This window comes from Micropterus salmoides, unplaced genomic scaffold (assembly GCF_014851395.1).
Source record: "Micropterus salmoides isolate LMB-PRFRI ecotype aquatic unplaced genomic scaffold, ASM1485139v1 Ms_hic_scaffold_19, whole genome shotgun sequence".
Lineage (NCBI taxonomy): Eukaryota > Metazoa > Chordata > Actinopteri > Centrarchiformes > Centrarchidae > Micropterus > Micropterus salmoides.
Window position 1 is genome coordinate 10,777,132 of NW_024041039.1, and position 22,787 is coordinate 10,799,918.

The 22,787-nt window shown below is 40.9% G+C and overlaps 1 protein-coding gene across 4 annotated transcripts in view; it reads left to right on the plus strand.

The window, feature by feature from the left end:
• sptb (spectrin, beta, erythrocytic) overlaps positions 1-22,787 on the plus strand; it is a 47,687-nt gene that overhangs the window by 14,580 nt on the left and 10,320 nt on the right. For all 4 annotated transcript variants that reach the window (XM_038729866.1, XM_038729865.1, XM_038729864.1 and 1 more), the window contains 25 exons: positions 3,650-3,801; positions 3,940-4,113; positions 5,151-5,248; positions 6,159-6,239; positions 6,404-6,519; positions 6,656-6,768; positions 6,846-7,033; positions 8,267-8,384; positions 8,737-8,895; positions 9,638-9,940; positions 10,033-10,183; positions 11,276-12,146; positions 12,342-12,479; positions 12,967-13,726; positions 14,001-14,203; positions 16,065-16,155; positions 16,506-16,652; positions 17,214-17,480; positions 17,959-18,183; positions 18,783-18,872; positions 19,347-19,637; positions 19,970-20,100; positions 20,341-20,545; positions 21,776-21,999; positions 22,282-22,432. In XM_038729866.1, the coding sequence (XP_038585794.1) occupies positions 3,650-3,801; positions 3,940-4,113; positions 5,151-5,248; positions 6,159-6,239; positions 6,404-6,519; positions 6,656-6,768; positions 6,846-7,033; positions 8,267-8,384; positions 8,737-8,895; positions 9,638-9,940; positions 10,033-10,183; positions 11,276-12,146; positions 12,342-12,479; positions 12,967-13,726; positions 14,001-14,203; positions 16,065-16,155; positions 16,506-16,652; positions 17,214-17,480; positions 17,959-18,183; positions 18,783-18,872; positions 19,347-19,637; positions 19,970-20,100; positions 20,341-20,545; positions 21,776-21,999; positions 22,282-22,432 (5,447 nt within the window). The remainder of the gene's footprint in view (positions 1-3,649; positions 3,802-3,939; positions 4,114-5,150; positions 5,249-6,158; positions 6,240-6,403; positions 6,520-6,655; positions 6,769-6,845; positions 7,034-8,266; positions 8,385-8,736; positions 8,896-9,637; positions 9,941-10,032; positions 10,184-11,275; positions 12,147-12,341; positions 12,480-12,966; positions 13,727-14,000; positions 14,204-16,064; positions 16,156-16,505; positions 16,653-17,213; positions 17,481-17,958; positions 18,184-18,782; positions 18,873-19,346; positions 19,638-19,969; positions 20,101-20,340; positions 20,546-21,775; positions 22,000-22,281; positions 22,433-22,787) is intronic.

Genomic DNA, 22,787 nt, shown 5'->3' on the forward strand with positions numbered 1-22,787 from the left:
ATTTATTTACTGTACTCTGCACCATGTGTTTTACATACACTTACCTCTGATTTCTTCTCTATGATGATGCTAAAAATTAAGTTGGAACTTTTTTTTGTGCTTACTGGGTCAACTTTAGCAGTAGGGTAGGTACTGTAAGTAATGTATCTTGTTCTATTTTCCTAGCTGGGTCTCTGTAGATTAAACCTGAATGCCCTTTTTTTAGTCACTCTAAATTACTCTGTCTGATCCGTCTTGCCCTCCATCGCTAGCCCTCTTTCTCTCTTCCTCCTCTCCCCTGGTTTACCGTTGCTCCAGGCTCTCTATCTCCTCCTTTATCTCACTTTGTTTTATTGTCTTCTTTTTAACCTTTAACCCTTCTTTAACTTCTTCTCTCTATCACTCTTTCCTTGATTTCCTCCCTCTTCCTCTGCTCCTCCTCTCAAGCTGTTCCTCCACAGCCTTGTTGTCTGAATCATTTATCGCACGAGGCATTAAGGATGCAGTCCTTGCACTCCATAGTTTGCAGTCATATCTTGGTTCAGGAATAAACAGGGCAAACCGTAGCAGGCAGAACAAGGGGAAGTTATGTATTGTAAGTTGGGACAACTGAGGGCAAAATGTCTCCAGTGGCTGACCTGATAAACTTTAAGGAGCTGTGTGTGTGTGTGTGTGTGTGTGTGTGTGTGTGTGTGAGGGCGCAATCAAAGTAGCTGTAGTCAACTTACAGTGTCCTTCTGTCACCTTTGCTCCAGATCATTCTAAATGACCTCACCTGGACTAAAAGCTTCAATCAAAAACTACATATTTAGATTATTTTATTAGAATATTTTAATTGTTAGAGTCCAGACCTCAAAGTAATATCTAAATGTGCTGTTTTTTCAGCTCAATAGTCCAATAAGTCCAAGAGGACTAAGAAAACAAAATAAATATCCATCCATCCATCGTCAACCGCTTATCCTGTGTACAGGGTCGCGGGGGGCTGGAGCCTATCCCAGCTGACATTGGGCGAAAGGCAGGGTACACCCTGGACAGGTCGCCAGTCCATCGCAGACAAAATAAATAAATAAATAATAATTAATCAAATAATTGTTTCAGCTCTAATATCCAGTATAAGAAAAAAACAACATGCCCCACAGAATAATTGCTTGAATGAAAAAAAGCCTAATATTAGTTACTATGGAAGTCATGAGATGTGTAAGACAGTTTTGTGGGGTGTAAGATTTGAGTAATTAAACAAAATTACTCACATTTTCATTTAACACATGAACTGCAGGTAAAAAAAATTTTGTTCTCTAATAACATTGAGTTCAATAAATTATCTTATTGTTAATATTATTGTTAATATGGTAACACTGTGACTGATTTGAAACATCTGCAAATAAAAACATATTTGCTAATCAATTGTAATGATTCCAAATTCTATGTTTAATATGTAGGAATGAAGCTCTCAAAAATATCTTAAAAGATCGTATGTGCTGATGAGCTTTCGTCTGAGCCTAAGATAACACTTTGCTGTGAAGGTTTTGTTTTCCCCTGTTGTTGTCTCTGGACCTCATTTCTAGAGTCAGATCAATAAATCGACTGGGCTGCTTTAGCTTTTGGCGCATATGTAGACAGATAACTAAGATCATTAAGAAACAGTGCTGCTTCTTGTTCACAAAAAAACAAAACAACAACAAGTTGATTTAATGGTAAAATGTCCTGCTCAGTTCATGTACTGTATATGCAACATATACAGTGTGTTTAACTGATACAGGTAGATTTGGGGCATTTTATATGCTTGCTAAATCCAGATACAACCCCCAGTCACAAGCACACACCCACTCACACCTCCCCCGTTCCCATTAAGTGTGTCCACAAACAAAATACACACAGAGTATAGAACATTGGGTCATGCTGACATATGGTCCCATCAGTTTTATTTTTGCTGCTGAGTAGGAGGCACATCTGCCGTTGCACTGAGATATGATTTTTAGGTGTGAGACCGGCAAGATGTGTCACCATGTGGGCAGCATTTTTCCTCCCAAATACCTACTCTGCAACTCTCTGCCCTGTCACTCCTGACTTTTCAGGCAAAATTTGCAGTCGAGGCATTTTAAGCATAAATACTGTACACCTACACTTAAATATGCAGAGTGCTTGTTTGTGTTTACTTTTCATGCATGTGATGTTATTGATGGTTATATGCAGAACCACTTCTCCATCTGCTTTGCTAGGAGGGTGTAGAGGCCTAGATAGTTACAGTGAAGCTTTTTCCTCGGGCAGTGTCCTAGCATGTCAGTTGTTTAATAGCCAAAGCAGGAGCGACCAATGATGACTCCCCCTGATCCAATAATGGAGCATAAAGATAAAAAAATGAGAAATGTCAGCTCTTTATCGGGGAAAGGTGCCACTAGAGTCAATTCATTGATTGACATACTGCTCTAGTTCCAATAAAAGAGATGCACTGTACAAATGTATAGTAATGTGACTGGCCCAGATCTTTTAAAGTGGCCTAATAATGTATCCCCATTTGACACCACAGTGTGTCACAGTGAGGCTGTCTTTGTCAGCACGGCAGCACTGTGACTCGGTTGACTATTTTAATTGACTAACTGAAGTTTTAGTTATGGACATGGATGGATTACTGAATCGGCCTTCCAGGCACAGGCTTAGGACCCAAGATCCCAAGGGGTCACGTGGGCCATATAGACCAGAGCCCCTGTCTGAAGTGACTGTTCACAATTCTTGTTCAGTTCAAACTCAGTTAAAACTATGTCCTAATCACATTTTTTTGCACCTGCTCCTGATCAGATTATTGTAATATTATCAATAGTATCTGCCAACCAAATCCAATCCAAGATTTGTTTTTGTTTATTTTTCCGCTGCACAGCATACGGTAAAATTGCAAAGCAGTTTAGATCAGAACAGCAGATTAAGAAAACACGTTTCCTATAATATTATATAATGTACCGTAGTATTTAAGATAATTTGTGCAGAGTCAGTGTGGACCTGCCATGGCAGGAAGCTTTGGACAGGAGTCTGACAGCCTCCCATCATCTCCAGCGTGATCTACATATTTAGGTTAAGCTGCAGTTTTTGAACAAGCAGCAGCACCTCAAAGATGCTGGTTATATCAGCCTTATGTAGGAGGGGCTTGGGGCCTTTTACATGTCTGTTCCCAGGGGCCCATTCTCACTTAAGTGGCAAGAGAGCTTAACTCTGCACCGAGGATTAATTTAACCAGTAAGATTGCTCTGTTTCTAGAGTGGATTTCCTCTACTCACATCAGTCTGTCATTTGCACACTCCTTGGTCAATATTTTGTATGTTCCATCCTCTTCATTTAAAACATAGCACATCTGTTTTCTTTTTAAAAACATATATATTTTTATTGGACATTTCTATTTTATATTTATGATTCTTGACTTTTGCATTGTCGCTAGTTTTTTTCTATTAATATGTTTATTATTATGCACCAAAATACAACATCAAATTCTTTGTGAAAAGAGAGAACCTACATGGCAATAAACCAGATTCTGATTCTGATCAGGATCCTCTATTGATCTGAAGCACCCTTGAGCAGGACAGGTAACCCCCTCCAGGTCCAGTGGTTCTGTTCTGTAGATGTGAAATTATTTCCTTATTCAGAAAGCTCATGTTCTTTCTTACCTCTGTGCTCCCATCAGATGAACGTGAGGCGGTTCAGAAGAAGACCTTCACTAAATGGGTCAACTCTATCCTTTCCCGGGTCGGCTGTCGCATCTCCGACCTCTACCTGGACCTGCGGGACGGACGCATGCTCATTAAACTGCTGGAGGTGCTGTCCGGCGAACGGCTGGTAAGAAGCTCCCTTGTCAAACCTTACACAGAATTTAAAAGGAGTAAAAAAGTTATTACCCCTCTCTCTCTTGTGGTCACTCTTGCCTTTATAATATTACCTTGCCTCTACTCTGCCTTCCTTTCTTTCTGTCTTTAGCCAAAACCCACTAAGGGCCGAATGCGCATCCACTGTTTGGAGAATGTGGACAAGGCTTTGCAGTTCCTCAAAGAGCAGAGGGTCCACCTGGAGAACATGGGATCCCATGACATTGTCGACGGCAACCATCGCCTCATCCTCGGCCTCATCTGGACCATCATCCTTCGCTTCCAGGTAAGCTTACACCTTGGCACTCAAGATCCTCTTATATCTGAAAATGTCACTAATGCAGTTCTGACATGCGCATCACAATCTTTAAATAACATGATGAGTTGGCCACAAGTGTAGCCCTATTATACTATTAAAAAAATTAAATCAGAGTACATTATAACAAATTTCATTTAAATGCAGACAATGTATACAACCTGCTATGTTTGATAGACATTTCTCTGATTTTTAATTGATTCTCATTGTCTCATTTGGGTAATATGCATGCAGCACAGAAACAGTTTCAACTGGCAGCTTTGGGATGTTTTTGACTTATTCTTTTTCCTCGAAAAGAAGCCTTCAGGTTCCAGCCATTATGATCTGCTGTTAAAAGCACATCCAGAACATCAGAACATGTCTGTTTGACTCTTTTATCTCTTTGGAGGGGGCATATACTGTATTTATTTTTAATTTGACAGCAGCACTGTTATTTTTAGACAAGTTAGTTCAAACAATATGGCCTCCTGTGTTATTCAGCCTTGTCAAAAAAAAGAAAAAAGAGTAGAGAAAATAAAAGAACAGAGTTGACTTGGTACTGTCTGCATCTTTTCAGTCTGCATAAACCAAGGAGAACCAAAGCTGGCTAAATTTAGCCCTCTCTCTGGGCCTGTCTCTCAGATCACATCACTGCTCTAATTACTGGCCCACTGTGTGGGAAAATAAGAACTTCAATAATTACCACCCCTCCCTCTATCAATTGGACCCTCGGTTTAAATTTGTGAGAATCAAGTTGGCTAATAACCTTGATGATATATCACTGGAGATTAGTTTAGTTTGAGCATCAGTGAAAACCTCCTAGTATTTCTGTAAGCTTTGTATTTCAAAGGGGTATTTGTGCCACTTTCCCAAAATGATCCCAACTGCTACATCCTATTAACGACATGTTACTATAAGCTAGGTTTTTGTTCTCTGTTGTGAATTTCTTCTTGTTTGATTGTAAACCTCACAGTCATTAGTTAAGTTTCATTATTTATCAACCAGCTGTGCTTGTTGTTCTTCATCAGATCCAGGACATTATTGTGGAAACGGGCCAGGCGGACCAGAAGGAGACGCGCTCAGCCAAGGACGCTCTTCTTCTGTGGTGTCAGATGAAAACTGCAGGGTAAGTGGGATGTGTGACCTTGAGCATCACCAAGCTGTTGTAAATATCCTTTGGGAATTAGTATGAGAATCCATGCCTGTGCACAGCTGTAGATTTTTTAGTGGTTAAAATGTTTTATGTGTGTGTGTCTTTAGTGTGCTGCATTTCAAAACTCACCTCTTAAAACTTTAAATACTGGATTTTACTGTATGTCCTACGCTGTGTTTATATACGGCTTTATGTTTAATGCTGTTTAAAGTTTAAAAATGTTCCATTGTGCTAATAGTATAGCACACTTGATATTAAGAATTTAATTGAATTAAAAATGCAGCAACGGTTATGTTCAGTCAAAACAAACATTTTTAACATAACGGATTACATTACATCTTGCTTAGGGGTAAGATGAGAAGATTGATACTACTCTCATGTATGTACTAAATATGAAGTTATGGCTAGGAGACAATTAGCTTAGCATAAAGACTGAAAAGAGTAATAAACATCCAGCCTGTCTTGTCCAAAGGTAATGAAATCTCACTTAATAACATTTTTTATATTATTTGTACAGAAAAAATGTAAAAAGAATGTGTTTTAGATTTATGGGGGGTTATGTGCAGATTTTATTATCTTGGACAGAGCCAAGAGCCCCCTTTATCCAGTCTTTATGCTCACCTAAGCTAAATGTCTGCTGGCTTTAGCGTATAGCAGGATAAGCGGTTGACGATGGATGGATGGACATTTTGTGAGCAAATCACAAGGTGCCACTCTTCTGGGAAAACACTTCATCCGCTCTGGCCTGAAGCTACTGATATAATCAGTTCATGATTACACACGTTGAGAAGCAGAACAGATCCCAGACACTGATTTAAAGCAGGAGTCTCTCAGCTATGCCCCTCATGTTCAGTCAGTGACTCCCCTGGCTGTTGTTTTGCAGATATCCCAATGTCAACATCACAAACTTCACCACCAGTTGGAAAGACGGCATGGCCTTCAACGCCCTCATACACAAACACCGGTAAGGAGAGATGAATGGCCAAATCCACTCTCACCAGCTCTGAAATGTAAACACACAAGAAACCCATCTGTTCAGTGTCTCTCCTCCTCGTTCTTCTTCATCTATTTCACTGTCTCATTGTCTTTTTTCTCTTTTGCTTTTCTTCCTCTCTCCATCTTTCTCAGGCCAGATCTGGTGGACTATAGCAAACTGAAGAGGTCCAACCCGACCCACAACCTCCAGAACGCTTTCAATGTAGCAGAGCAGAGGCTTGGCGTGACCAAACTGTTAGACCCAGAAGGCGAGTGACTGATGGAGGCTGTGCCTTCATGTAGAACTAAATGTTTATGAGCTTTAAGCCTGGTGGAAAAGAAGACATCGACCAGTCTGGTCTCTGGCTTGGCCGTGACTGACTTGTCTGCCTTTTTTTTTTGTAGATGTGTTCACAGAGAACCCAGATGAGAAGTCCATCATCACATATGTCGTGGCATTTTACCACTACTTCTCGAAGATGAAGCAGCTCGCTGTCGAGGGCAAGAGAGTTGGAAAGGTGAGATGAAAAGATGATGCACACGTGTTAAGTTTGTTGAGCCTGCTTCACTCACTGTCTTTGACCTCCTTGTTCAGGTTCTGGATCATGCCATTGACACAGAGAAGATGATCGATAAGTATGAGACGCTGTCGTCAGACCTGCTGACGTGGATCGAGCAGACCATCATCGTGCTAAACAACCGGAAACTTGCCAACTCTCTGACTGGAGTGCAGCAGCAGCTTCAGGCCTTCAACACATACCGCACTGTAGAGAAGCCACCAAAGTGAGTTAAGCCAAGACACATTCACATTATATTCCACTCATAAATTCCACTCATAGTCATATTTCTTTTCTAATCAGCTCTCCATGTCCACTGTTTTTTTAATCTTCAAGAGAAAAAACAAGAAATGACTCACCTGTACAATGATTTGTAAGCAAATTTCATAAAATGTTACAACAATGAATCGACAAAAAGAAACACTGAAAAAATAACCTCAACACCCCCCCCCACCACCAAAATTGTAATTTAACACACATTTTTTTCAGAGCCACAAACTTTTCCTTAATAACTTTTCTATATATTGCACAAGATAACATCATTAAACCACAGTGAAACAGAAGAGGGATTACTAACTTTCAAACAGTCACAGCTGTTCTTTTTTCTGTTCGTTATTATGAAGTTAAGCTTTGTGAGATATGTTGTTTTTGGTTGGGTTTCTTTGCAGCCAAATTCAACCCATTTAATTAATCCATTTAAGTTCAAACTTACAGTTTTAAGTCATTCAAACAAGTCACTTTTTTAAATAAATGCACGTTAACCAGCTCATATTTAAATATTTATAAATATTTATTTAAATATAAATCTGTCATTTTCGTACTCTACACAATGCATACTTCTACTGCATTAGACTTCTGGAAAATACATCATAGATAATTAACTATATAACTTTTTTTTAAACAAATCTCTTTGGTTGATTTTTTCATCCATAGACCAACAAACAGGAAACAAGTATTAGAATCCCTTGCTGATCAGACATATAATCACATATAAGTGAGCACAATTAATGTACATGCACTGTATAAAATAAATAAATAGTAATATAATTAATTAGACTTTACAGTAGATGGTTGCAAAACAATTACAGAAACAATAAACCAATTATTATTTAAATATATATAGTCATTATAATTATTGCAATTAAATTATAATATAAATAATAAATGCTCAAAAGATTAGACACAGCTATGTATCCCAACTGGCCTGTATATGTGTGCGTGGAGGTGAAAAAAGCTCTTCCACATAGGTAAAAAAAAAAGGTTGCCATTGGATACGTTCAAGGATAACGTTGAGAAGGATATCTTTTATCCTCAGAGAGTGGGCTGGGGCAATAACATCATAAAAATGATTACAAAGAGTGGTTTGAAGTATGCTCTGTAGAGGGGTGGATGCCATAACTGCAGTAAATGTACAGCATACGTGTACCTTTTTGTGTGACTTGTGTTTGTCTTCTTTCAGGTTCCAGGAGAAAGGAAACCTTGAGGTGCTGCTTTTCACCATCCAGAGTCGAATGAGGGCAAACAACCAGAGGGTCTACATGCCTAAAGAGGGAGCCCTGGTCGCGGATATCAACAGGGTGAGAAGGAGAATCAAGTTTTCAACCAATCAACCAATTAAACTTCTGATGTTTCTTGATTAAGTGATTAATCATTGTGTCTATAAAGTATCATAAAATAACAAAAAATAGCCCATCACAACTTGTAAAAAATCCCAAGGTAATATCTTCAAATAGCTTGTTTGTCCACCCAACAGTTCAAAACCCAAAGATATTATATAATAATATAAATATATAATAACGCTGTCCCTTTAACTTTTTCAGTTGTATCAGCAAACATCTAACTTAGAAATGGAAAGTATCACATTGCTATGAACCCCCCAACTAGCAAAAACTGCAAACTCTCATAATCTATTTCATCATCGGTGTGCAGGCCTGGGAGCGTCTGGAGAGGGCGGAGCACGAGCGGGAGCGTGTCCTGAGAGATGAGCTGATCAGACAGGAGAAGCTGGAACAGATGGCGAGAAGATTCGACAGGAAGGCTGCCATGAGGGAGACCTGGCTCCTGGAGAACCAGAGACTAGTGGCTCAGGTAAAACATCAACAAAAACTACAAATGATGTTATTGTCTGATGTTTGCTCTGGGGTGTCTCTTGAAAAAGATCTTAATTAGACTGCCTAATTTAAAAAAAATGATATGTATACTATTACATAATCTTTTACAGTATTTGCATTTGTTAATTGACACAGCAGGTTGTTTGCACACCTGATCTTTGATGATGACAAGTAAACAGCAGAAACAGGTTGCAGTGAAAAAAGTTGTTTTTAGCACAAAAAGTTAGAAAAAACATTTATCTGTTTGTTAACAGAAAGGTAGATGTTAAATTGAGTGGAATAAGTACGCAAATCCTTAACTCAAAGGTTCCATGTGGAGTTCTTGACCTCTGGTGGCTACATGTAACTCTTTTTCTAGGATTGGTTCCTTGTGTTTAACTTGTGTGTGCGGCGTGGGTGACGCGATACACAATCCAATGGCTTCACGTTAGTCCACTGACCTACAGGTAGTGGTAATGTGCCAAGAAAGGCAGCAATGCACCAGCAAAGGCAGGGATGTAAACAGTGCTGTATTTAAAATAATGTATTTAAAACGTAGTTTTGGAAACGTTTAATGAGGAAGGACATGCATTCAGCAAACTTGCTAGAGCTCAGGGATACGCATGATGCATTTTGGTGAGAAGCACTGAATGTATTTATAACTTTTGTTGGATGGCCACTTTGTACATCTAATAAACCAAGAGGTTTCTTATAACCTAAGACACTCTCCCTCTCCTCAGGATAACTTTGGTTATGACCTGCCAGCGGTGGAGGCAGCGAAGAAAAAGCACGACGCCATTGAGACGGACATTTCTGCGTATGAGGAACGTGTTCAGGCCTTGGTGGACATCTCACAGGAGCTGGAGTCTGAGCGATACCATGACACCAAACGGATTGACGTGCGAAAAGACAACATCCTGCGCCTGTGGGACTACTTGCAGGAGCTGCTGAAGGCTCGTAGGGGGCGTCTGGATAAGAACCTGACCCTGCAGAGGATTTTCCAGGAGATGCTGTACATTATCAGCTGGATGGATGACATGAAGGTAGGTACAGCACAGGAAGCAATATTCATCAAATAATAACAATTATTTTCTAGACAATAAACTGATCAGATTGTTGCCTACTCTCTCTGTAGGCTCGACTTCTGTCTCCTGACTTTGGAAAACACTTGCTGGAAGTGGAAGACTTGTTACAGAAACATGCTCTGTTAGAGAACGACATCGCTCTGCAGGCAGATAGAGTACAGAGCGCCAGTGCTGCTGCTCTTAAGTTCGCCAATGGAGATAGTAAGTGCAGTGGCTCATTATCCCCCTTGCCCCTGGTTTTATTAGGAATGAGTAAAATAAATAGATTAAAGGCCATGGACCTTGACCAGGGCCGGGTATTGAATCTATACTTTGTGAGCACCTTTACATATTCTTTGATCTGATATTTCCTACTATTTTATTTTCTCTAAGTTAATTAATTTAAAGTGTTCCTCAAATTAGGTATTGAGAGGGTATAATTTTAGTATCTGTACTGAAAAATGTCAACCAATCATACAAATCATAAATTTGTCATTTGGATCATGTGTTTGTTAAGACTTACAAATCAAACACTTACAGGAGACATGGTGGTCCAGTGGATAGCACTGTGGCCTCACAGTAAGTTCGGGTTCAAACAACGGTCGTCCCGGCCTGTGTGGTGTTTGCATGTTCTCCCCGTGTCTGCGTGGGTTTCCTCCGGGTGGCTCCACCATCGAAAACATGTTAGTTCTTCAGTCAGTGCAATTGACCGGGCACTGATAAAAAACCTGAAGTTGGTCCCTGGGCGCTGCACAGCGGCTGCCCACTGCTCCCCGAGGGAGTGCAGAGAATGAATTTCGCTATGTGACAATAAAAAGTATCTTCTTCTTAAAAATAAAATGTAATTTACACCTGCATTCAAAGTATTAAGTACAATTAATTTGAATTTGATTTGATTTGATTTTAAACAAGCTACTGAATTTAAACTTATAAAAGCTTGACATTGGCTTAGTAGTCATAGTTGTACTCTTGTACAACAAACATCAAGTTTTTAACCCGGTACTTCATGTGTGGAGTTTGTTGTCCCCATGGTTGCTTAGGCTTTCTCCCATTGCATATTAGTTGATATTAGTAAATCAGGTGTGGCATGTATGAGTGTCTATATGTGGTAACTCTATGATAATCTTGATCAGTATAATCAAGTGGTTGGCATCAAACAGAAGCCGGTCAAACATGATCAGTATAAGCCCTGCGCTGCACAGCGTTCATAATGAGACAACAGCATTCCAATACCCTGTGAAGAATTAAGTTAGTAGAGAACATGAAATTAGTAACTATATATCATGATTATACTGTCCTTTATATTTTCCCCAGGCTACAAGCCATGTGATCCCCAGGTGATCCGCGAAAGGGTGCAGCACCTGGACTTGTGCTACAAGGAGCTTTGTGCCCTGGCGGCCCAGCGAAGGGCTCGCTTGGAGCAGTCCCGCCGCTTCTGGAACTTCCTATGGGAGATGGCAGAGCTGGAGAGCTGGATTAGAGAGAAGGAGCACCTTTTCTCCTCCCTGGATTATGGCAAGGACCTGACGAGCGTGCTGGTGCTCCAGAGCAAACACAGTGCCTTCGAGGATGAGCTCGGAGCCCGCCGCGCCAACCTCGAACACGTCTTGGCTGAAGGAGAAAAGATGATCCAGGCCAAGCACTTTGGCTCCCCGAAGGTTCAGGAATCTATGGACGACATCAGGAGGCAATGGCAGCAGCTGGAGGAGCTGGCTGCGTTTCGGAAACAGAACCTCCAGGACACCCAGAGGTTCTTCCAGTTTCAGGGAGATGCTGATGAGCTCAAGGCCTGGCTACTGGATGCCAAGAGGCAGATGAGCAATGATGACGTGGGCCACGACGAGTACACCACCCAGCGGCTACTGAAAAAGCACAAGAACCTGAAGAATGAAGCAATCAAGAACGGAGCCACAATAGATGCTCTATCGAAACAGGCCAATGCACTGCCAGAGGAGCTACAAAACACCCCTGATATCCAGAGACGTCTGAAAGACATCAAGGACCTGTACATGGAGCTCATGTCTCTGGCTGACCTGAGACAGAAGAGGCTAGATGACACTATGGCCCTGTACACCATCTTCAGTGAAACAGATGCCTGCGAGCTCTGGATGGGACAGAAGGAGACGTGGTTGGTGGGTTTAGAGGTGCCTGAAAAGCTGGAGGATCTGGAAGTAGTACAGAATAGGTAAACCAAAATAAGCTATTATGCACTCACACTTTGTCCAGATTTAATAATAATTTAATAAAAAAAATCTGGAAATGATAGTTCTAGATTCTCTCTGAAGCAGCATCATTTATTTTCCAGCTATAGCATCCATGTGTTTATGCATCATGTACATTGTACAGTTTTTATTTTAACCAACACTTTCCTTTTTTTCAGGTTGAGCATTCTAGCTCAAGATATGGCAAATGTGCAGTCGAGAGTGGATGACGTCAACAAAACCGTGAAACAGCTTGAGGACGGCAGACACCCTCGCACCAAAGAGGTCAAAGAATGTCAGACGCGACTTAATAAGAGGTGCTTTAAATACATTTTCTATTCATTATTTGTGTCATAAATTTGACTGTTAAATTGTGCATCATCATTTATAATTAATCAATTAGTGTGAAATACTGCAAATAACAAAAAAGATTCATTTTTTATGTCTTCTCTTTGCCCTGAGGCAGACATAAGTTATAATATTAGGTAAAATTGAGAGTGTTGAATTTGTATACACTTACAATAAAACAAAGTTAATTAATTTAATACATTTACTTAAGTTTACAGTAAATAAATAATTTATTTTTTTAGGATCACTCACTGACTTACTGATTATTATTATTTTCCCTGTAATTACAGTATTACAATAATCAGTAACATGGTTCTTTGTAGGAAACTTTAGGCCTTATAGGAAATTATTAGAAATAAAGCTTTAATAAATTTTGAGGTCTCTTGGTAGGATATGAATCATATGCTAAGATGACATTAAAGTGATTTAGACATTCAATAAATAATTTTGTTTCAGGTGGGAGGCCTTCAAAGCCATGGTGGAGGATAAGAAGAGGAAAGTGGATTCTGCTGTTAGTCTGCACAGCTACGGGCTGGAGTGTGACGAGACAGGGGCCTGGATCAGAGACAAGACACGGGTGATCGAGTCCACACAGGACTTGGGCAATGACCTGGCAGCCGTCATGACCATCCAGAGGAAACTCTTTGGCATGGAGAGAGATTTGGCTGCCATTGACACCAAGCTTACCTTCCTGAGGAAAGAGGCCGACCAGCTGGCTAAGGACCACCCGGAGAACGCAGATGACATCTTTGCCCGCAGGGGGGAGCTGGACGCGGCCTGGGACACGCTAAGAAAGACCCTGAAAGACAGAGAGGACTCTTTGGGCGAGGTCAGCAAGTTGCAGACCTTCCTCCAAGACATGGATGACTTCCAGTCCTGGCTTTTCAAGAGCCAGAAGGCTGTGGCGTCAGAAGAAATGCCCGCCACGCTGCCAGAGGCCGAGGAGCAGCTCAGCCTTCATGACGCTGTGCGTGAAGACATCAACAACCACGAGGAGGACTATCACCGTGTTAGGGACACCGGTGCCCAGGTCACCCAGGGTCAGGAGGATGATCCTCAGTACCAGCAGCTGGAGCAGAGGTTGAAGGGAATGGACCGTGGTTGGTATGAACTGCAGAAGATGTGGGATAGCCGCAAGAGCTTACTGGATCAGGGGCTGGGTTTCCAGCAGTTCATGAGGGATGGCAAGGCTGTACAGGCCATCCTCAACAACCAGGTACTGTACTGCAGTAATGCATGTAAATTAAGATTACGACTGTCTCAAAAATGTCTGGTCCTAAGTGGAAGAGTCATCAGCTTCTAAAGAGTTAGGGTTAGCTTTTTAATGAGCGCGTTAGTGATGCTACAAGTATTTAAAAGAATGTGGTATGGAAGAATGCAGCGTGGTCAGTTACCACACCGCATCTTTGTCAGATAATGTAGTCTGGTTGTGTGTCTCAAGCCGTGTCCTTTTTTTTCTTTGTTGCTTTTTTGTTGTTGCTTTGTCGCAGGAGTACACCTTGGCCCACATAGACAAGCCCGACACCTTGGCTGGGGCAGAAAAGGCTTTGAAGAAGCATGAGGACTTTGTGAGCACCATGGAAGCCAACGAGGACAAGATTGATGGCGCTCTGCAGGGCGGACAGCGGCTGGTGGACAGTAACAACCTGTACTCTGGGAAAGTTCAGGAGAAAATGGAATCAATCCGAGACAGGTCAGTCGTCAATATGATTTCAATTAAGTGTCGTCAAAAGGGCTGGTGAATAATAGAAAGTTATGATAGATATGGTAGTACTTCTGAGAAGTCTTTGACATGATTTTAACCATGTATGGAAGCCCTTAGAGGCAAGTGAGGAAAAATATTCAGGTTATACATTTTCTAAGTTTGATCGAAATTGTTTTCTCTCCTGAGTTTATGAATTAAGAACAGGTGAAAGGTTTTGCCAAGATAATCTTTCTAGGTTCCTTAAACTTTCTTTTTCATCCGTGAAACAAGGGGGAAAAAGTTATGGTGTGTTTTTTTTTTTTTTTTTGGTCAGGATCATTTAAAAAAAAAAAATTATGTTGTAATACCGGTACTCATTTCAGCCAAAATAGGCTGAAGTAAACCCCAACCCAATGTTCTAAATAGGATTAAAAGCATTCATTTTTTCTTTTCTTTTAATTAGTCCATGCACTCTAAATACAAGGTACATAACTTTCTAACACACAGTGTACTATGTACTTTGTGTTTAGGCAAGGCAAGTTTATTTGTATAGCACATTTCAACAACAAGGCAATTCAAAGTGCTTTACATTAAACATAAAAGCAACATAGGGAAATTGAAAAAATACACATTAAAATATAATTTTGGTGAAATAGAAAATGAAAACAGGATTAAAAATTAAATAAATAAATAATAAACAGGTTAAAACAGGACAGTAAAAGTTACAGTACAATCAGGGTTAAAAGAGTGCATGGAGAAATTAAAACTCACTGACTCACGGTTTATTGTAATGTATTATTCTAAGTGTTTTTGATTTTTTAGGTTCATTTTATTTATGTCAAATTTACAATATCTCCAGTAACATGTGAAATTAACCACAATCAAATATATTGATAACGCTTAAAAGGGATTCATATTGGAAATGTTGACCTGATGATGATGCGGCATGAAAAGTTGAGGGATAGCAAAGTCATTACAATTAATCCTGAGGGGAACATGAATGCGTTTGCCAAATTTCATGGCAATCCATCCAGTAGTTTCACTAAAAATGTGAAAAAAAAAATGTGAGGAAAAGTCAGGGGTCACCAAAGTCATTAAGATACGTCCTCTGGGCACCTCAAATATCTGTACAAATTAAATGTCATGGCAATTAATCTCATAGTTATAATATATTATATTATGAAATATATAGATAATTCAGCTTGGACCAAAGTGGTGGACCAACTGACAGACATTCTATCAAATGTTCAAACCACATGCAAATAAACAACTCTATTCTGAATTATACATATTGTTTCAGCTAACATATTATTCATAATCATCAATTATATTTTGAAAAGACACTCCAAAACGTGTCTCAGAAGGTGCTCAGTTTTGGTTCTGTACTGCAGTCATCTCGTATCTACTCTTAATCAACTTTAGAGACCGCTGGGTTTGTGAAAGTCCATTTAATGTGGTGTAGAAAAATAGATCTTTTCATTCTAACAAATTCTTCTTCAGAGTTTCAACCAGCTCAGCAGTGAAACAGCTTTCTTTTCACTGTATCATTAATGTCAAAAAGAGGCAGTAGAGAGGGCATGGGAGCTTTCCCATTAACTCCCACAATTGTGCTTGGTAGACAGGCGCCCGCAATAATGGATATTGATCTTTAAGTGAGAGCTATTCTTCACAGTGTAGCAGAGTAACGGACGACTGTTTTGGGTTACTGCGTCAGGTATTTTTTTGCGTGGAGGAGGAGCTCGTAACGATTCACTCTTCTTGGTCGTTGAGCGACGCATCCTGTTGTGTGATTGAGAGAGGTGGAGGAAGATATACTCAGTGTGGGGTTGTTTTTTAATGTACTTTTTATGGTTTTGTGTTTGACCTCCAGGCATAACACGAATAAAAGAAGAGCCCAGGAGGTGTCTGAACAGCTCAGAGACAACCGCGACCTGCAGCATTTCCTGCAAAACACTCAGGATGTGAGTTTACTGTTCACGTAATCATCAGTTAATTCATTATTTATTAGCAGGATTCACTCAGTCTTGCTTCGTTTACTAGAATAGTGGTACTTGATGAGACTTTCTTAGACTACATTTGTATCTTCCCTATTTAGGGATAGGGGTCCCATTTGGCTAATTGCTAAATGCTCTGTTTTCAAAAGATAAAGAAGTAAATCCTGCTCAAAGAAAGTCACCTCTGCACAAATTAAAAATGCTGATGTTTCCTTTGACTTTCCCAAGTTTTGTAACCGTGCGTGTTCGAGTCTTAGTTGTTGATTTGAATCTTTTTTGCTAATCCCTAATATTCACTCGTCCTCTCCACGCTTCAGCTGACTCTGTGGATCAACGAGAAGATGCTGACAGCTCAGGACACGTCGTACGATGAAGCCAGGAACCTCCACAGCAAATGGCTGAAACATCAGGCCTTCATGGCTGAGCTGGCCTCTAACAAGGACTGGCTCACTAAAGTAGACCAGGTTGGTAACGTTGCATATTTGCCTATGTACGTCTGTGTTTGTCTGTGTTTGTCTGTCAAATGCTTTTGCACGTCAGAGAGAGATGTAGGAGTATGTTGATACAATTTCAAATCAATATATCTAAAGAGTGACCGATTGTCTTCATTCTGGCCTTTAACACTAACTGATTTAATGTAGGGTTAAACCCATGATCTCAAAGTCAAAGTGAAAAAGCTTCTTTTCTACATCTTCTTTTTTTAAAGATATTTTTGGTGCATTTTCTGCCTTTATTAGATAGGACAGTAGATAGGGCGGAAAGTGGGAGAGAGATGGAGGGCAACATGCAGCAAAGGGCCACAGGCTGGGTTCAAACCCGGGCCACTGCAATAAGGACTCAGCCTTGGACATGGGGCTACTCTACCAACTGAGCTAACTGCGCCCCTTTTCTACCCTTTCTTGACCCTTTCTTGACTTATTCCTCCTTCATTAGCAGCTTCAGGAAAACCCTTTTGTTATGAATCAGATAGTGTTTTTATTCCCATTTTGGAAACATCTTCTCTCTGTGTTTTTGTGTGGATACAGGAGGGTCAGGAGCTCATCCAGTCCAAGCCAGAGTTTGAGCCCATCGTGACGGAGCGTCTGGCCAAACTCCACGAGCTGTGGGACAAGCTGGAGTCCACAACCCAGGAGAAAGACCGGCTTCTGTTTGATGCCAACCGCTCCGAGCTTTTCGACCAGAGCCTGACCGATATGAAGAAGTGGCTCGGTGAGCTGCAGCAGCAGCTACAGGGCGGAGATGAGGAAGTCAAAGATCTGACTAATGCCAACATCCTGCTCAAGAAGCATAAGGTCTGTGTCTTTGCAGCATATACTGTATATATCCCAGATTTGTATGCTTATTGTGTCTGCAGTTCCTTTGGATACATGCGCTTCTTAAATCGTATGTAGTTACATCTCACCACGGGAGTGAATACATTATAGCTTTAGCTTATGTGCTTTCTTAGGATTAACGAATGAGTGAGCACCTGGGCTGGATCTGTATTTTTGTTTTCTGTTGGCATATGAATGCAACAAACAAAAATGTGAAAAGCATGACATTTGTCAGACAGAATAACAAGAGCACCAAAAGTCTTTGATATTATATTACAATCACTGTTGCACTGGCAAAAGTTTCATGAAATCAGTGGCTGAAAACAGTGGCTAAGCTCAGTTTCACACATAAACGGCAAGACAAACTAACTTTTGGTGGGTTTACCCTCCACTACATCCTGATTAGACTCTTGAAAGGCTATTTATCTTTTTCTCTAATCGGATCTCCCCGTGCCAGATGACAGAGAACCAGGTGCGTGATCGAGCGCGTGAGCTGGAGGAGCTCCAGGAGGCCGTCAGAAAGCATGGAGGAGGAAGGGATGACCAGCCGGAGCTAGAGGCCGAGCAGCAGGCCTTGCAGAGCGACTTCCAGCAGCTCCTCACGCCACTGGCCCAGCGCAAGGGCAAGCTGGAGGCGGCCAAAGCTGTCCATCAGTTCTACAGAGACCTGGCCGATGAGCTTGTAAGCATGGATCCAATTTCAGAGCTAAATTAAAGTGTCGAAACTCCCTGCTCTCGCAAAATGATTGATAGCACAAAATTAGAATAGAGAATGTTGGATGTTTAAAGGAGCTGGATTATTGTTGGCTTTTTGAATGACATCAAGATAACACCTTTTGGGACTTATATTTTTGAAATATTGAAGCCTGAACTTTAGAGGGTGTTTTTCCCACCAAATTCATAACTTATTAATTCGGAAATGAAGTTTTCAATTACAGTATATGCACTTAGTATGCAAGATAGTAAGACCTCCAGCTTTCTCCATGAAATTGACTCCCCAGGTGAATGTTGGCAAAAAGCTTTAATCCTTTATTGGTTTCACTGCCTAAATCCACTTTAATCAGGTAGAGGAGACAGCTTAAAGACGGATTTTTACTGTTTGAGATGTTGGAGACATTTTGTAAAGGGGTACAATTCTATATAAGAAAGATGGTCTTGACATTTTTGAATACTTTGTGTACATATGAGATCTGTAAACCTGTTTCTTAACAGAAACCAGTCCCTTCTATTTTATCTTGTCATTGTCATTATCTTCTTTTTTCTTCCTCTTCTCTCTCTCAGCTCTGGATTGAGGAGAGGATGCCTCTGGCAATGTCACAAGAGCATGGCCACAATCTTCAAACCGTGCAAATGCTGCAGAAGAAGAACCAGGTAAGGGATTTGTCTGTAGAAGAAAGTTGTGGTTAGCTGCACTGTGTAGATCAGTACTTTTGGGCTTGATTGATCTGATATTATTTTTTTGATTCATTGCAAATCCTCAAGAGTGTTTTGCACTATTTTTGATTTAAAAAATTACTGAAACGTGAAACTGATTATCAGAATAGTTGCTGTTTAGTTCTCTGTGGAGATACTGAATACTGTGTGCAGTAAACATATTTTTATCTGTTATCTGTCAAGTAAGATTTTATATTTATTCTATGAAAGCAAAGAAAAAAATCATATCCTTGAATAAATTTTATTAAATTTACAAGATACTTCTTTTTCCGTATGTCACAACAGAATACATGAGTTGATAGAAAATGTGTGAACTGAACAATCAGTTGCAGAGTTTAGAGTTTCTTGGACACTATCATATTGTCTCCGGGGCGATGCTGTACCCTCACCGTCTCCTTCTCTGTCCATCAGACGTTGCAGAGGGAGATCGAGGGCCACCAGCCTCGCGTCGATGAAGTACTAGAACGAGGGAGGAGGATGGCGGCGGCCGCCAGCACAGAGGGCAGACCGGAGGCAGAGCGAATCGCGGACCAGCTGAGGGAGCTGGAGGAGGCGTGGGCCCGGCTGCAGGACGAGATGGCAAAGCGCAGGGAGAGGCTGAACAGCTCCACCTTGGCCCAGCAGTACTACAACGATGCAGATGAGGCCGAAGCCTGGATAGGGGAGCAGGAGCTTTACATGATCGCTGATGAAAAGGCCAAGGTGAGGAGCAGAGCAAGTGCAGTGCGTGACAGACAAGGAAGCGGGCTGATTAACTCGGGAAGTGGCCGCAGATGTCTGAAATTCAGATCTTATTATCTAAATCAAAACAAGGCATATCATATTGCACAAATAACAAGTGGCACTACATGCATTAACATGATTACATGGTTAGAGGTTTTCTTTAATTAAGTTGACACGCTTTTTATAAGTGGCACCCTCTACTGAGAGCTCATTTGGAGTATTTTGCTGTGCTTTGATGTGCACTCTCCTGTCCCTCTTTCCTGAGGCACAGGCTTCGTCTTCATCCTCCTCTTCTCTCCTCATCTCTCCAGGATGAGCAGAGTGCCATGTTGATGCTGAAGCGCCACATGATCCTTAAGCAAGCTGTGGATGACTATGCGGACTCCATTCAGAGTCTTGCTGACCGCGCCCAAAAAATGTTTGCTGAGGACCATCCTGATGGGTTTGTGCTTTGACATTTAAACACACAGAAAAAAAAACTCCTTGTGAGGGAGTTAATTCACTCATGTTGTCCCAGTCAGTTGTGGTTTAGATTGATATGAGAGATTAGCATGTCTAATGTGATAATTTCCTGTATCTTTAATCTTGCCTCATCTAGAGTAAACCTAAACCCTTTTTCTCGTTCTCTCCATGCTCCCTGCATCTCATTTCCTTACACCCTCTTCCTTTACCTTTTCTGCAGTGAGGAGATCATCAGGCGACAGGGTCAGGTAGATAAGCAGTATGCTGGGCTGAAGGAGCTGGCGGAAGATCGCAGGAAGAAGCTTGACCACACCTACCACCACTACCTGCTGAGCCGAGAGGTCGAGGATCTGGAACACTGGATCGCAGAGAGAGACGTGGTGGCTTCCTCTCAGGAGATGGGCCAGGACCTGGACCACGTCACGGTATTATTCGCACAAAAATATGCACACACGTGCAATCAGACCTTATAAGGAAAAATGTACTTTGTAATGTAACTTTCTCTAGGACTAAGCCAACAGGCAAGAAACCTGGGTGTGTTCTTTAAGAACTAAACATCAGGACTGAGTTGACCAAATCTGCTTTTAATTGGCACCATTAAAAGTGTGCAGAATTACCTGCAATTTCGGTTTGCAATGTACCGACCGATGTAATGACAACTATCACTCATCATTACTTTGATTCTGAAGAAAATAAGCAGCGTTATATCGACATAGAGATAATGTATCCTTGGAAAGTGCAGGTCACATTGAATCTGAAAATGACTCAGAGTTTTAGATTCAAAATGCAGCAATCGGGCACTAAGGGTTTTGAGGTACCTGCCTATTGCCTCCATGAGCTGTGTGTCACAGTCACTGCTGATGAACTCTGCTGCTCAAGTGCTGGCCGCCTTCATTGGTTACAGTGTCAGTTTTTGTATTGATTTTAAAAGTCTTTTACTTAATTAAAAGCCCTTCATGGTCATGCACCAGCCTTTTGTCTGACATGCTTGCAGTGTATGAACTAGGACAGCCCTTCAGTTCTTCTGGCACACGTTTTTTTTAGTTGTTCCAAAGTATAGGACACCGTAAACTCACAATCAACCTCTTTAGCCTGGTTTTTGATTAGAAAATTTTATGGCTACTTTCTGCTTTAGATGTTATTTTCTCTTATCAAACAGATATAGCTGTTTTTAATCTATTTTTATCTGTTCTATTGGTTTTATCATTTCATTTTTATTTCCTGAGGGGGCTACGGATACAGTTGTCTTATTATGAGCTGGCTAGTACTTTGAATTGCACTGACCTGTATGAAAGTTGCTATACTAAAGTTTGATTGATTGATACAGTAGCAGTGCTCAAATACACATAAAACTGCATGTGGCTAGATTTTTATGTAATTTTTTCTCAGTTTTAGATAAAATAGGTACACTCACTGACTAGAATTTATACCTATAAGGGAACTGCAAAATCAAAACTGAGGAGCAAATGATAAAAACGTCTCATAATTAACAAGCTAAAACCACCAGAGGATAGTTTGTCTATTTTATGCTTTTGCTTCTTTTGGTGTAAAGTGATCACAGACCATCTGTTTTGATGAACCTTTGAGTATTCATGAGCAATCATTACATGATTTATTGGGTATTTAAGTTAAAACGAGTTATTATTTCACTTCAGCTGCTGAGGGATAAGTTCCGAGAGTTTGCGCGGGAGACAGGGATGGTGGGTCAGGAGCGAGTGGACTTCATCAACCAGACGATAGATGAGCTGATCGAAGCCGGCCACACTGAGGCAGCCACCATGGCAGAGTGGAAGGACGGCATCAATGAGAGCTGGGCTGATCTGCTGGAGCTCATCGACACTCGTGCTCAGCTTCTCACAACTTCTTACGAACTGCTCAAGTAAGGAAAACAGTATTTATGTACCAGACCACAAGCAGTAAGACTGACAGTAGTCAGGATTAATGCCACCAAGAGTCCTGTGATGCAACATAAGGTGTCCAAACAAGTGAGAATCATATTGATTTCTGGAGCAACTAATAATATCAAAGAAGTTATCTGAATGCAATAACAATCTCACAAATAATTCTACTTGAACATGACAGCTTTACATTGATTATAGTAACATGTGATGATAATACAAACAGAGCCAAAGAGACTGAGAGATCAATCCCTTTTTTAAAGGTACTTTGATGATGGGAAGGAACTTGTGACTCAGATCCACGAGAAGCAGAAAGAGCTGCCTGATGACGTGGGAGAGGACTTCAGTAAAGCCGAGTCCTTCCACAGAATGCACGCTGCCTTTGAGAGAGACATCACCGCTCTAGGCAAACAGGTACAACACAGGGGATCAGCCCTTTAACTCTGAGGGAACACAGCTGGTAGCGGCCAAGAGGCATACTTTGATGATTCATATCTAGAAAGTGGGGAGGGAGTGCTGCAATTGTGTAGGGCTTTCTCAAAGGGGGAGAAATCATACATAAATGGTGGTCCAGTAGGTCTCTTAACCCCATTGCTCTGGGATTAACATCCAGTTAATACGATTTAAATAATGAAGCTGCAGTAATCTGTATTTTTAGGTTAACAATGAGTCAAATAAATATATGTAATCGGAAAGTGGTCAATCTTGGCAAAGAACCAACAGAGAATTATCACCCCACAATTTTTGTTTCTTTCAGCCGATTGTTTCA